The sequence below is a fragment of the Natrix helvetica genome, assembly GCF_964273705.1.
Source record: "Natrix helvetica genome assembly, chromosome: 5".
In the NCBI taxonomy this organism is placed as follows: domain Eukaryota; kingdom Metazoa; phylum Chordata; class Lepidosauria; order Squamata; family Natricidae; genus Natrix; species Natrix helvetica.
In genome coordinates this window covers 25,072,406-25,086,170 of record NC_138551.1, presented here as the reverse complement: position 1 = coordinate 25,086,170, position 13,765 = coordinate 25,072,406, and the positions used below count along the sequence as shown (strand labels likewise).

Sequence of the window (13,765 nt, the reverse complement as noted above, 5' to 3'; positions counted from 1 at the left end):
GCGGAGCCATTTGTCAGGGCACGCAAGGCGCTGCCCTGTCAGAGGGTCGGAGGGTCGTTTTAAGTGCTCCAAGGCATCAGGGAAGCCTCCGGACAGTCCCTGAAGCCTTCGGAACGCTTAAAATGACCCTCCGAGCAACCCAGAAGTCATTTCCTGTTTGCTCGGAGGGTGGTTTTAAGCGCTCCGAAGGCTTCAGGGAAGCCTCCGGACGGTCCCTGAAGCCTCCGGAGGGGCGGGGGAGGCTCTTTTTGCCCTCCCCGGGCTCCTATAAAGCCTCTGGACCCTGGGTAGGGCGAAAAAAGGATGTAAAAATGGGGGGGATCACGCCTTGTGCGCGCAAGCGCACTGGGGGGTCGCGCGTTGCATTATGGGTGCAGCACGCCCGCACACGACCCCCCTGCGCTCCCCCCACTTGTGGCACGCAAGCCAAAAAAGGTTCGCCATCACTGTACTAGGAGAATGGTAGGTCTGTTGCAAGGAATTAATGTTTCTTGAAAGAATCAAAATAACAGGAAAGGGAAGAATAAGAAAACATTTGGAAATTATTCTTCTTGCCAAAGGAGATGTTACAAAGTATTGGATTGAGGGATCAATTTTTTTGCATCTGCAATAGTCACTTTAAATAAAAACGGAATCTGTAAATAAACAACGAACATACTATGCAAGTAAGCACGCATTCAAATTTGCCAAAAATATGTTCTCTTAAACAGACATTGGGTCAGCTTCTGTTCACTTAAAGATACACAAACCACAAGTGCCTAAACTTTTGCATGTTAAGTCATTTCCTGTAATTTTTTCACTTATTTAGTCTGGACTTTTTTTTTTAATTCTCAAGAATACCACAGACAAAACATATTTGATCCTAAAATTTGTAAGTCAAATATTACACATTGACGATAGATACTTGTTTCTGTTTGTATGATTAAAGAACAAGAGCCCACCTGATTAGAACCAAGTCTTTTGAAATTCAGAGTGCTACTTCCAACAGCCGTTCCCTCAGCTTTTCCTCGCCTGATGCTGTGCTGAGTAGAGGCACATATTTGGGTAGACCTGGTTGCCCTGATAGAAAACACTTGATCTCTCCCCTGGTATAGCCAACAAAGCAAGGAGAGCTTGTGGCTTAGAGGTTAATACATCTACTTAATATGTAAGCAGCTCAGGTTCAAATCCCAGAAGAGTATGACTAGCCGACGAGAGCTAAATAGCTTGAAATAGACCTATACTAGTCTCCTTTTATTTCTTTGTCGGTAAATACAAAATTAACACGAAAATAGTTTGTCGCGAAAGTGACTGCTTGAGAAGGCTCCTGGATTGAGGCTGAAAGGCGAAAGCAGAAGCACTATGCTCCATTCCAGGGCAGACCAGGTTGCCTTGGTTAAAAAAACCACAATCTCATGATGACCTGCTTTATGACCATCACAACTTATCACTGTAATGAGTAGGCTGTATTACAAATTGAAGTAATACAGGACTATCTGAATGAGAAGTATCATCCTCATTCTCTGGCAATCAGAGTATGAGAGTTCCACCTAACTATTATATTTATTACCATTTAATGAATTTAAGCATAATTTCCTCAAGTCTTAATCTGAGGGAAAATAGCATTATTTGTGGTAGTAAAATAGTAAAAAGATACTTTCTGAAGCTTTAACTATAATAAGCAAGTACCATACCTTTTCAAATTATCTTATGCCCTTCGTAACACAAACAGTCAAATAATTTGCTTTTATTTCTAAGTATCTTCTTGCCATCTTGCACAGCAATTCTGTTAGAGCTTTCCCACACAAACACTACAATTAATAATAAATAAAGGATACCCACGTGGTTCATTTTCATTTGTCTCATTTGTCTCTGTAAATAAAAAGGCTGACTTGGTGAGACAGAAAGATTTGTTACCTTGTTTGTTTTAAATAAAAATAAGCATAAATGTTAAAACATGTGCATAAGGCTATATTTGCCACTCAGTGGCAGCCACCATTTCCTTCAATTCTTTTCCTGACTTTCCTGTTTTGTCACTTTTCCTGCCAATCTCAAAGGACCTGCCCTCATGGCACTCTGACATGGAATCTCATGTGAACATATATTATGTTTGAAACAGAAAACTGTTTGCTGAGATAAAATATCACTCGCCATGGCAACAACATATACCAAGTAAAGTTATAAAAATAGTAAAAGGCAAAACGCTTTTGCATATTATTATTATTATTTTGCATAAACACACCAGCGTGCCTAACGTCCCTGTCCTACTGTCCCCATTTATTTGTACCCATTTCTTGTGTTCTTATTCATGTTTATTCTTATTCCTGTTATCTTTTTACATGAGTGACAAACTAAATAAATAAATAAAATAAATACAGGTAGCTCTTGACTTACAACCATTCATTTAGTGATCATTCAAAGTTGTAACGGTATTTTAAAAAGAGAACTTATGACCATTGTTCACACACTTTTCACATGCAGCATCTCATTTTGGTCATGTGATCAAAATTCAGATACTTAGCAAGTGATATGTTTACACAATGACTGCAGTGTCCTGGGTCATGTCATCCCTTTTTGTGACCCTCTGACAAGCAAAGTCAATGGGGGAAGTCAGATTCACTAAACAACCATGTTATTAACTTAGGAACTGCAGTGATTCAGTCAACAACTGTGGCAAGCAAGGTCATAAATGGGACAAAACTCATTTAACAGCTCTCTTGCTTAGCAATGGAAAATTTGGGCTCAGTTATGGTCATAAGTCGAGGACTACCTGTACATAGCTTCTTGCTGCAGTTCAATAACATTTAAAATATTAAAATAGGACATATTCCTATTTATTCCCTTTTCCTTGCCTTTCTCAGATTTTCAACTGTGCCCCCAAATGGGGAGGAGGAAGAATTCTATGTTCATTTAACTTATTCAGTTCTTTAGGAATCGTTTGAAAAGAAAAATTTTCCTTTATGATTCCCACACAAACACATAAAATTACCAATTAATTATTTATATACATGAAATGTAGCTGCATAATTACTGACCTGATTCGCTTTCGGAGGTCTCTGAGTCACTGCTGGAACTGTCGTTACCTTCATAAAATGAAAATGTATTTGTCTTAGTAACAGTTAAACAATTCTGTAGATTAAAATGAGACCATTGAATATTTAACATTTGCTCAATCTAGTTCTGAACTTAGAAGAAAATGGTACTGTATAGAGGAAAACTGATGAGTTTTACTATTTATACAAACTCTTATGAGATCACTTTAAAGATTCCTTAGTGATCCACAATAATTTGGACACTGCAACCTATATTTTACTTACTCATTAGTTTTAAGGTAAACTACATCATAGGCTAAATATAGACATTGTTAAAGAAAACTGCACCTAAAGATCCTTTGGCTGGGATTACACCAAGTGGGGAAAGAATATTTCAATAACTACAATTACATGACACAAAAATATTTATGCATTAATGTTGCACATAGGTTCTATTACTTTAAAAAATGTTAACAAATTTGCATTACTTTTAGTTAAGCCCTTAGCTGTCAGGTGTAATTATGCTATGGAAAAAGCTTTATATGAGATTTTTTTCAAAATTAATCACTCATTTTTCCTCCTTACTCCTTGCTCCAATTTGTTTGGATGAAATCCAAATGAGGATTTATGTCCTCATACAAGGACATAATCAATTTCAAAAAGTAACAATAACTGAAAACCAGAAACAATGAAGACATAATACACTAAAACTAAAACATTTATCATCTGGCAGTCATTTTCAACAGCCGTTATTATCTGAAAGATTGTAATTTATTTTCCTGTGCAATTTTCTCAATTTATTTTCTTGTGCAAAATCTTCATCTTTTTTGTTACAGGTGGAACCATCTAATTAGGTGGAAAATAATGCAAAATGAAATATCTATTGTCTCTTTTAAAAAGGGGCAACCCAAGGTCACAAGAGGTCACATATTCCCTTTGTTTTTTGTTTTGTTGCCTATGGATTCTTCCCAGCTACAAATGCATTACTGTTATGGAGCTAAAATTTTTCCTTAATTTTGAAATGGGAATATATAGGAACTGTAGCATATCCCTAAAATTGCATTAGCAAGTTTAAAGAACAAAGAATACCCATGCCAAAATGTAGTAAAATACACTAAAGCCCATTTGCTACCATCTATTTAACCAATTTTTAAAAAGTTATTTCTAGGTAATAATTTGTGATCCCATTCAAAAAAAGGAAACATACATTAGTCATTTTTATACTTCATTTGTACATTTGTTCATCAGCCTTTAATGCAGAGCTGGCCAGGACTTCATCTTAATCAACAACATCACAAGGTGGCAGAGATAATTTGAAACCGTTTCCCAAGACATTATGAGAAAGAATGAGAACCTCAGGGGAAAATGAGTTTATATGGCAAACACACTGTAAGTGTTACAAATGCAAAAACAAGACCCACAGAATTTGATTGTCATATCAGAATTTTTTTAAAAAAATTAATAGAGTCATCTGAATCAAGAGTAAATTTTAAAAAAGGATTACATAAGATAACAATCATAATTGAGAAAGGAAGAATAGTACAAGATAAATGTTTCAGAATGGAATAATTGGTCTGGATGGAAACAAGACTGCTAAAGTCAGACTGTAACAATTGATTTGAAGGAAGGAAGGGAGCAATTTCTATCCAATTTATTCATCCAATGAAACCATGAAAATCTGTTTCGATTGATTGGAGATATACTTTAAAGCACAATACCTTTTTCTTCAGGGGAAGAAGAATCAATAAAAATATCTTACCTCCTCCCATAGAGGCCAGTACGTTTTGAACCAAGGGAAGCCCTATCATTATACAGAATGAAGCAGTTAGCTTAGCCAACAACTGTTAAGCTAGCATTTATTTAGGAAGAGCTGCTGATAAAAAAATGGGAACCTAAATAATCTACTTTGCATATCTCCAATTTGATCTGCCATCCATAGGTATGGTGAAAAATGTACTCTAATAAAAGAGAATATATACAGTTCAAGGTTGAACTGTGGAGGTTTTGGTGCTCTGTGAGCTTGGTCATTGCTTGCAGATGTTGCATTACCCAACTAGGTAACATCATCAGTGTAAAGTAAGCAACCAAGTTCACAAAGCACCAAGAACTCTATACAGAAAGTTACTGCTTCTAGCTGTTTATAGATCAGTCTAGACCAGTCAAAGGGAATGAAAGCAATTATACACATCCCAGGATAATGTTGCAGGATCCAATCTGGGTCGGTCACTGGAATCAGAGGTTTAGTCTTCTACACTTTTGGACTCATGCTGGAGCCCATCCTCAGGGAACTTCTTTCTACCAGAATCTGTGCTTTGGTGTACTCTAATCATAGTGTTTATGTGGTGCCTATTAACCCAATAATTTAATAATCCAATCAACAACACCCCAATCAACAAATAAAAAGCCACATACAACCAGGTACCACATAAATACTTCATATAGAATAGCCCAAAGCATACATTGTGGTAGAGAGAAGTTTCCTAAAGATGGGCTCCAGTATGAATCTGAAAGCTCGGAAGACTAAAGTTCTGATCCTGAAAACCAATCCAGGTTAGATCCTGCAATCAAAATAAATTTAATCAAATCCAGGGTTTCAATAACAACAACACCAATGCTTATTATGAGGATTTCAGGGTTTCAATAACAACAACACAAATGCCTTATTATGAAGGATGGTACAAAATGCCACCTTTCCATTATTAAATCCTGAGGAAATTATCCAGAAATTATCAAGATGGCTGCACCAGAGGACCTAGCATATTATACAGGAATAATCTGCTGCATTCAATGCCAGTGAAGGCATAGTAAGCATGAGCAAAGCAAGAAGCAAATATCAGTGGAGACACTATTTTCTTTCTTTCTGAAACCCTAAATTTTCTTTGTTTTCAATAATCTATTTTGTTTAGATAGGTTTCTTCTTCTGACACCCTCTTTCCCTTTTCTCTTCAACCTCAGCTTCCCAGGAAATAAATAAATAATGATATTTAATTAATTAATTTATCCTTACTAATAAACAGAATTATACATTTTTGAAAAATTACTTACCTTTGTCATCCTCGGAGGTACCATCAGATTCACTGAAAAAAAACAAAAATTAATATTTAAATAGATGAGATCCTTTGTAGCATTAAATAGTATTAAATGCATTCTTAGTAAGAAAAGTGGGTGCATTCATTCATACATTTAAACCATTTCTTTGTTGCCCATCATATAAAACCATACCATTGTAGACAGATCTGCTTCACAAACGTATGAATGAGACTTTTGTTTAGTAAAAGTTCTATAGGTTCTTTAATCAACAATCCAAGCTCTGTGCCAGAATTACTAGACTAAGGATTCAATAGAAATCTCTCTCTAAAGCTGATTAATATATGAATGTGCAACTTCAATTTGGATACATCTCAAATGTTACACAGCATATAGTTTTATATACCATCTGGAATAATTCATCGCAGGATTCTTACTGTAGCAGAGATTATGTCAAGATAGGCTACATTATATTCTTCTTTTTGCAAAGTGTTCCATTTGAAGACTTTTCCTATTAGAAAAATCCTAAGAATGTGCCACAAAGGACCATCAACACTTTTCATCTCAAAAACAAAAAGCAAGCAAAGCAAATACACAGGGTATCTAGTCATATAACTTAGAAATATAGAAAATCTTATCTGATATGATACTGCTATAAAATTATATAGTTGTTTTCAAAATGTCCAATATGTATGCAAACAATGCTAATGTGTCCTCTTTTTTATTATACATTCCTCTTATAAATGTGTACATTTACTGTAGCTACGTATACTTTTATCCAGGCACACTGAAATGGCAATTCCATTTTCCAATTCAGTTTACCAGTTTACTGGACTACTTTACATATCCAACTGCCAGTAGCATATTTCCATTTAACAAGGATCAAATAGCAATACAGATATAAACTTTATCCAACACAATATTTTTTTTTAAAACCCTGAAATGCAGCATTTATACTTTCTATTTTAACAAACAACTCAATAATGGTATCATATTGGGTCTCAGTATGTTTTTAGAAGGAAGTACCGGTAAAAGTAGGCTTATGAAAACTTGACTATCAACTATGATAGTCAGAATTCACACATATGTTGTGTGGGTAAGATAGTGCAAATTATTCAAAGTCTGGAAAGATAAGAGAAAGACTCATACACTCTATTTTCCTTTGCATTCTGTTAACTGACTGTTTCTATGAGATAACTAAACAAGCTGCAGAGAATAAACTATTCAATAATAATACTGTTATATAAATTCAGTGTTGATATTGTTTAAATTATATCAATGGAATTAATTTTAAGAAATACTAAAATCTATACTACAGCTTATAGACTCATTTTCTAAAGCATTTTTATAATCTCATTTATTGTGTTTTGATTATTGCATATCTAGGTTTAATTACTTTGGTTGCTATTTTTACTATTTCATGCCTTAGCCATGAAAACCAGCTGGGTGACCTTGGATGAATCACTTTCTCTTTCAGCCCAAATCAAGATTGTCATGAGGAAAATTTTTTAATGTTGTACGCCGGCCTGAGTCCTTTGGGAGAAAAGCAGCATATAAATCCAATAAAAAACAAAAACAAAACAAAAACAAAAAAATGAAAATAAGAGTAAGGATATTGTTGCTGCCTTGAGATGTTTGTAAAAATAATAAAAGTGGAATACAAACAAATAAACAAACAATACAATGTTCCATACTGTACCAGTACCTCTTCGATTTACACTATGAGGATTTCATTAAGTATTTGTATCAAAAAATCAGAAAGCAGGCCTAATATGGGATATCAGTATTTGAGTATTAATATCAAATTATGCCCATGTCTAGACACCAATATTTTATAATAGACATGTTTCATAAGACTAAGAATAGCACAGACATGGATTGAGCAAATTGCTAAATAAAGGCCTTAATTATGTATATTGAGCTTTTTGGGGGGGAAACAAAGCAAGAGCTACTCAGTTTTCAACTGAGAATAACAATAAAAATTAAATGTTGAAAGCAGACCTTTTTAAGAAATCTAGTTATCCTATTCACACAACACAGGGATCCATGAAGGAAGCCAACATTTGCAAATGGTGGGGTATGGTCAAATGTCCTCCCCTTTTATACATGCATTTACAAGAGAGGATGAGTTTTTAATCATAGTGCTACTTCTGCCATCTTATTGATTTTGACTCTCCATTGTAGATTCCCCTGAGCTAGCACTAGATTTGTGCTGTTGCATACCAATGAATGATGCAAATAATATATGTATGCATAACAGGAGCTCTTCGACATACAACCATTCATTTAAGTGACCATTCAAAGTTACAACAGCACTGAAAAAAATTAGTTACAACCCATCTTCACACTTACAACTGTTACAGCATCCTCGTGGTCATGTGATCAGAATTTGGGTGATTGGCAACTGTTACATATTTATAATGGTTGCAACATTCCAGAGTCATCTGATTGCCATTTGTGACCTTCCTGGCAAGCTTCTGACAAGCAAAGTCAATGGGGAAGGCAAAATTTGCTTAATGGCCATGTGATTCACTTAACAACTCCAGTGATCCTGTAACAACCATGCAAAAAAGATTGTAAAATCAGGTATAATTCATTTAACAATTGCCTTGCTTAGCAACAGGAATTCTGGTCCCAGTAGTGATTGTAAGTTGAGGTCTGCTTGTGCATTGATCTCATCTTTGTCTCCTTTCTTTGAGGAAAAAAAGAGCATATGTATTGCATGTCCATTGGGCTATGGCCAATGGGAAGCAGGCTTACAGTGCTCCAAGCACATATTTAACTCAAACTTAAAAGTCCATCTGTGAACATATAAACTGGTTTGAGAGACAGATGAATACAAGTGGTAATGAAGGTGTCACAAAGATCTATGTTCAGATTTGTTTTCATTAGCATATTCTTAACTTTGATCAAAAAACTACCATTATGTACACGGACTGTAGATTACAGCACAGTATACCTATTGCCCTAAGATATATAGTCTGTTTGATTTTGATGAAGCAACATCAATAAGCCTACTATTGCAGTTTATAATCATGGCCTGTTCAGGGATCCCAAACACAATTCATTCAATCATTCTAGGCATTATTTTTCAACCCAGTTTATTATTTTTCATATTTATACTGCATAAAATCTACTGAAGCCTAGACCTCTTGGGGTGTCTGAAAGAATCTTCTCTGAAATTTTTAATGAATTAAATCTAATTCCACAAGAATTTTTCTGGATTTAAAAAAAATTCTATTCTACTTTTCCTTTAGGAATGCCACGGTATTCCTTCCCTCAAAATTTTATTTTCTCAAAATAATTTGGGTTGATTAAGTATATAAAATCCTTCAGTGAGCTTCTGTGGCCAAGGACAGATCTGAATGTGAGACTCCTTTGTGCCAGTTCAAAATTTAAGTATTACTGAGATTCTTGGCTCTTTTCATAGGTAGGACTGTAGCACCTACATACACTTCACTGTGGAAAAGAAATATGGCAAGAGAAAGTATGGAGGGGGGGATTTCAGTCAGTCTTGATTGTTGATGAGTATTGGTGGCACAAACAGACCAGACATCCTTTCATCTTCCTCGTAATTATAAGTTCAAGTGTTGGGCATCTGTTAAGATATGTTGTGCTTTGCTATACTTGCCTTAACAGTACAGAATGTCAAAGAAAGTTTTGAAATTAATGATAACGGGTGAGAAGGCAGGAGAGAGGAACCTGACTAGCTATCAAAGAACACTTTAAGGAAAAAAATTGTTACATTTGTACATAATGTTTATTTCTAGCTTTGTATATACAGTAGGTTTTCCTGCTACGTTTAATTTTTTCAAAATACATTAGGTTTTTCATGAATTAGTATACAGTATTAGCTTGAAGGTTCTTTTCCTATTTTATAAAATGCATGTTGCTAAGACTACAATTTTATTTCATTTTCTCTCTCTCTCTGGATTTAGTGTGCGTGTGTGTGTGTTTGTGTTTTAAGATGGAAATTGAAATGGAAAATGGGAAATAGTTGCGCTAAGATTTGATCTGGTTTCCTTCTGATTTCCAATATCAGTTTGGATGGCTAAAGAAACAGGATAATAATGTTCAAGAAGACCAATTTGACTTCAGCTATTATTGAAAAGCAAAAAAAAAAAAAAACCAGTTACTACAATCTGTGCCTCCTAAGTGATGTATTTGATGTCTGCAAACAATTTTCCTGTGTCAACTGAGGTTTTAAAAAAAGCCACAATGTGGATGAAATAACCCAGGTTAAATAATCCTGCCTTGGTGCCAGTCAGGAAACTGTATCTGAGCTCAGGCTTTCACTCACGCAGGAAAAAAACAACAACAATACAGTAATAAGGAAAGATGTCGATTAAGAGAATATCTGGCTGCTGTCCAAAACCAAGAGTCAAATCTGCACGGAAGACCGCTGGGATATCACCCAGCGAGACTGCAGATGAAGGCAGGAAAACAGAAAAAAACAAAACAGATCCAGGAAGAAAGCAATCGCACAATGTCAATTTTGCCGTCCAGGAAGTTACACGGATGCGGGGCCTTGCATCTTCGAAGAGGAGGGGAGTTTACTTTCAATAATCGTAATAATTCGTTGTAATAAACTGGAAACCGCCCAGAATCGCCTCACAGCCAGAGATGGGCGTCAAACAAATTAAAATAAACGAACGAACGATTCGTCCTCTAGCCCGCACAGAACCAAAAGGAAACCCATGACGCGCCTTTCCCTCCCCAATCCCCCTCAAAGAAGCGATTCGGGGTCGAGAACTGGAGGGAGCTTTCCCACGTGTCAGAGAAAAAGGACGCCAAGCTGGAGAGAGGCGTTTTCTCCGCTCCGCCCGTCAACACACACACGCGCGCGTGCGCACCCTCCCTCGGATGGAGGGCTGCCTATTGTTGAGGCTTTTCTTTCTGCAAGCATCGCCTTCCTCTCCCCGGCTTGCATTTCTTTAGCGACCCTCTTTCTTGCGCCGCGGGGACTGGCCGGCTGCCGCCAAAGTTTCCCGCCTGATTTTTGTTTTTTTTCCCTTTTGGTCTCCAACACCTGCCTTCTCTCCCCACCCACCTACCCCCGCCCTCCTCCGCTCTCCTGCTTTATGCAATGGCGCCTTTCCTTTGTTGCAGCGCCGAGCGGAGCGGGGCTGCCTGGCTGCTCCAGGAGCTGGGGACGGATGCCAGCAGGGAAGAGAGCCGCGCGCGCCCTTGCCCATCCTTGCCTCGCGGGCGAAGCGCTTTGATAAGCGCAGGGAGCGGCGAGCCTTCCAAGGCGGGCAACTCGGGTTTCCCCTCGCGGCGCTTCCAGGTCTGCCCCGCTTGCGCGTCCGTTCGTTCCTGCTCGGCCCGGGAGAGACTCACCTGCCCTGCACCTGCCCGCACTCCTGCTCGCTGGCCATCCTTGGACGCAGGGCAGAAGCGCACTGAACAGAGAGAAGCTGCCCAGAGCCGGCGCTGATTGGCCGATGAGCGGCTTTGGGGAGGGGGCGGGGGAGAAGCGGCTGAAACCCCTCCCTGTACGTGCCGCGGCAGCGCTTAGCGAGACGAACCCGAGAAGCAATTAAGGAGGAAAAAAGGCGCCAAACGCTCCGAAGGTGCTGAAAGAGAGCAGCGTAGGGCTCCGGGGCATTTTAACGGATTGAACCCTGGTCCCTAACCTCCTTTCTCAGGAAAAAAAGTTCTCATCTTCCTCTAGTCCAGTGGGGTTTTTTTGGCCATGCCCCACCTAAGCATCTCTAAAGTCCTAGTGCCTCCCCTCCTGTGACATATAATTCTTACTTTATTCAAAAAGCGAACTCTACTCACGGGGAGGAAGCCTAAAGGGCCATTAACTTGGTTTAAACAAGGTTCAAATTGTCCCCATTAAAAGTCAAATTGCCCTCCCCCCTGTTGGGAACCAATGCTCTAGTCCCTTGTACAGATTTTCTGAAGGTAGGCACTGAGGGAAACCGGATGCCTGGGACGGTGGGTGCCTTTTTAGTTCTCACGCAAAAGAACAAAAACGAAACCTGCGACTAAATGAGCGGTCGGTCTTCTGCCGAGTTGGGAGTGGAATAGTGGAGCGCGTTGGGTTTGTAACAGTACAAACTGAGAAGGTGAAAAAAAAAATCCACAATGCCCAAAATATGTGAGCTCACTCTCTCACTGATGCAAGGGGGGGGGGGGAATGCAGCCACAGGGAAGGATTTATGGGATGAATATTGATGAAGGGAATACTTGGCTGGACACCAAAATCCAAGAATGTGGAGTTCTGCAGTTGAGCTGCTGCATTTAATGAGCTTGGTTTGGTTTGCAGCTTGCTTAGGTTTGTGGGTTTTGGTCAGGCTATTTTTCCTCTTGTCCCTCCCCCCCCCCCCAGCTCTGCTCTGAACTGGAAGTGTGTGTGTGTGTGCGCGCGCGCGCGCGCTCGTGTGTGTGTGTGTGTGTGTGTGTGTGTGTGTGTGTGTGTGTGTGTATGCCTGCTATCTAAAGATTGGGTTGGAGGTTTTCCTTTCCTGCATCTCTCCAGACTTCACTTATACCTGCTTGTTTTCAGTTCCCCTTTTTTATATAAACAATCGTCATCAAGCAGCTCTGTACAAAACAAGTTATTTTTTTAAGAAAATAGTCTTTAAAAATGTACCTCTGAAAAGTGGCTCTCTGAAACTTGCAGAGTTAGCAATTTGCATATATAGAGATAGTGAAATCTTGGTGCAATGCAAAGGGTTGAATTTGATGTTGTGGGAGCTTCATCATCAGAAGCTTTCAAGGAGAAGCTTCTGTCATTTGTCTAAAATGGTAGGGTCTCCTGCTTGAGTGGGGGGTTGGACTAGGTGACCTACAAGGTCCCTTCCAACTCTGTTATACCCTACCTTCCATACCTCTCCAACTAAGGGTTTTAACCCTCCTTCCCACATAGCACCAAACAAAGGGAAAAATGCATGCTTATTCCAGGTGAAGAGTTCACACTTACACACTGATCCTCAAAGGAGCAGTCAGGCTTTATTGACCAGTGACCCCTTGTCAACAACATGTTAATAGTTTTAAACAACAGGCTTCCATCACAACATATTATTTATTTTATAATAGTTTAAAAGTTCAAAGGAAATATTCCTATAAAATAAATATATCAACCTTGCTTATCCAAATTATACTGAAGTTAAACCATGAAAAAACTAGCCAAATATCTATGGAGATTCTCAGTCATCCAGGTCTTGCTTGTCCCAATGGTGCTTTTTGAAGAAGTCTTTGGACTTTCTAATAACAGTGTTCCATGTGCCTTCAATGTTTAGTCATGTTGGCCACATGACCACAGAATCGTCTTTGGACAGCGCTGGCTCTTTGGCTTTGAAACTGAGATGAGCACCGCCCCCTAGAGTTGGGAACGACTAGCACATATGTGCGAGGGGAACCTTTACCTATTCCCAGGAATCTTCTTGGACCAGGTTTGCATCTGGTGCCTCAATGGTTGCATTATAATTGCTAATTATATATTTTTTATATCCTCACATTACAACCAGTTATTTAACTACTGTTCAAAATTATGACAGCCTCAGAAAGGATGTTTTATGGCATAAAGCACTTCTGGTCATCATAAAACATTGTGGCCTGAACACCCTGATAACTGGATTGCTGAACAGTATAAAATAATAGAATCCTTCAAATAGGGAAAGTCCCCTTTAAATCCTATGGGAAGCAAAAGTAATAATTTCTACTTTAAAGGAATCGCATTCATAAGAAAAGGTCTCAATGCCTTAAACAAAGTCAGC

The 13,765-nt window shown here is 38.3% G+C and overlaps 1 protein-coding gene across 4 annotated transcripts in view; it reads right to left on the bottom strand.

Annotated features, from left to right (window-relative positions):
• The window catches only part of LOC309393684 (NACHT, LRR and PYD domains-containing protein 1b allele 5-like), a 28,766-nt gene extending 17,288 nt beyond the window's left edge, over nt 1-11,478 (bottom strand). For 3 of the 4 annotated variants that reach the window (XM_081956151.1, XM_081956152.1, XM_081956154.1), the window contains exons 1-5: nt 11,379-11,445; nt 6,057-6,088; nt 4,771-4,812; nt 3,015-3,062; nt 1,822-1,851 (exon numbers count right to left, since the gene is read on the bottom strand). In XM_081956151.1, coding sequence (XP_081812277.1) covers nt 1,822-1,851; nt 3,015-3,062; nt 4,771-4,812; nt 6,057-6,088; nt 11,379-11,416 — 190 coding nt within the window. In that variant the 5' untranslated portion in view covers nt 11,417-11,445. Of the gene's footprint in view, nt 1-1,821; nt 1,852-3,014; nt 3,063-4,770; nt 4,813-6,056; nt 6,089-11,378 lie in introns of all 4 variants that reach the window. The other variant, XM_081956153.1, reaches the window with a different exon arrangement.
• Nucleotides 11,479-13,765: the final 2,287 nt, after the last annotated feature.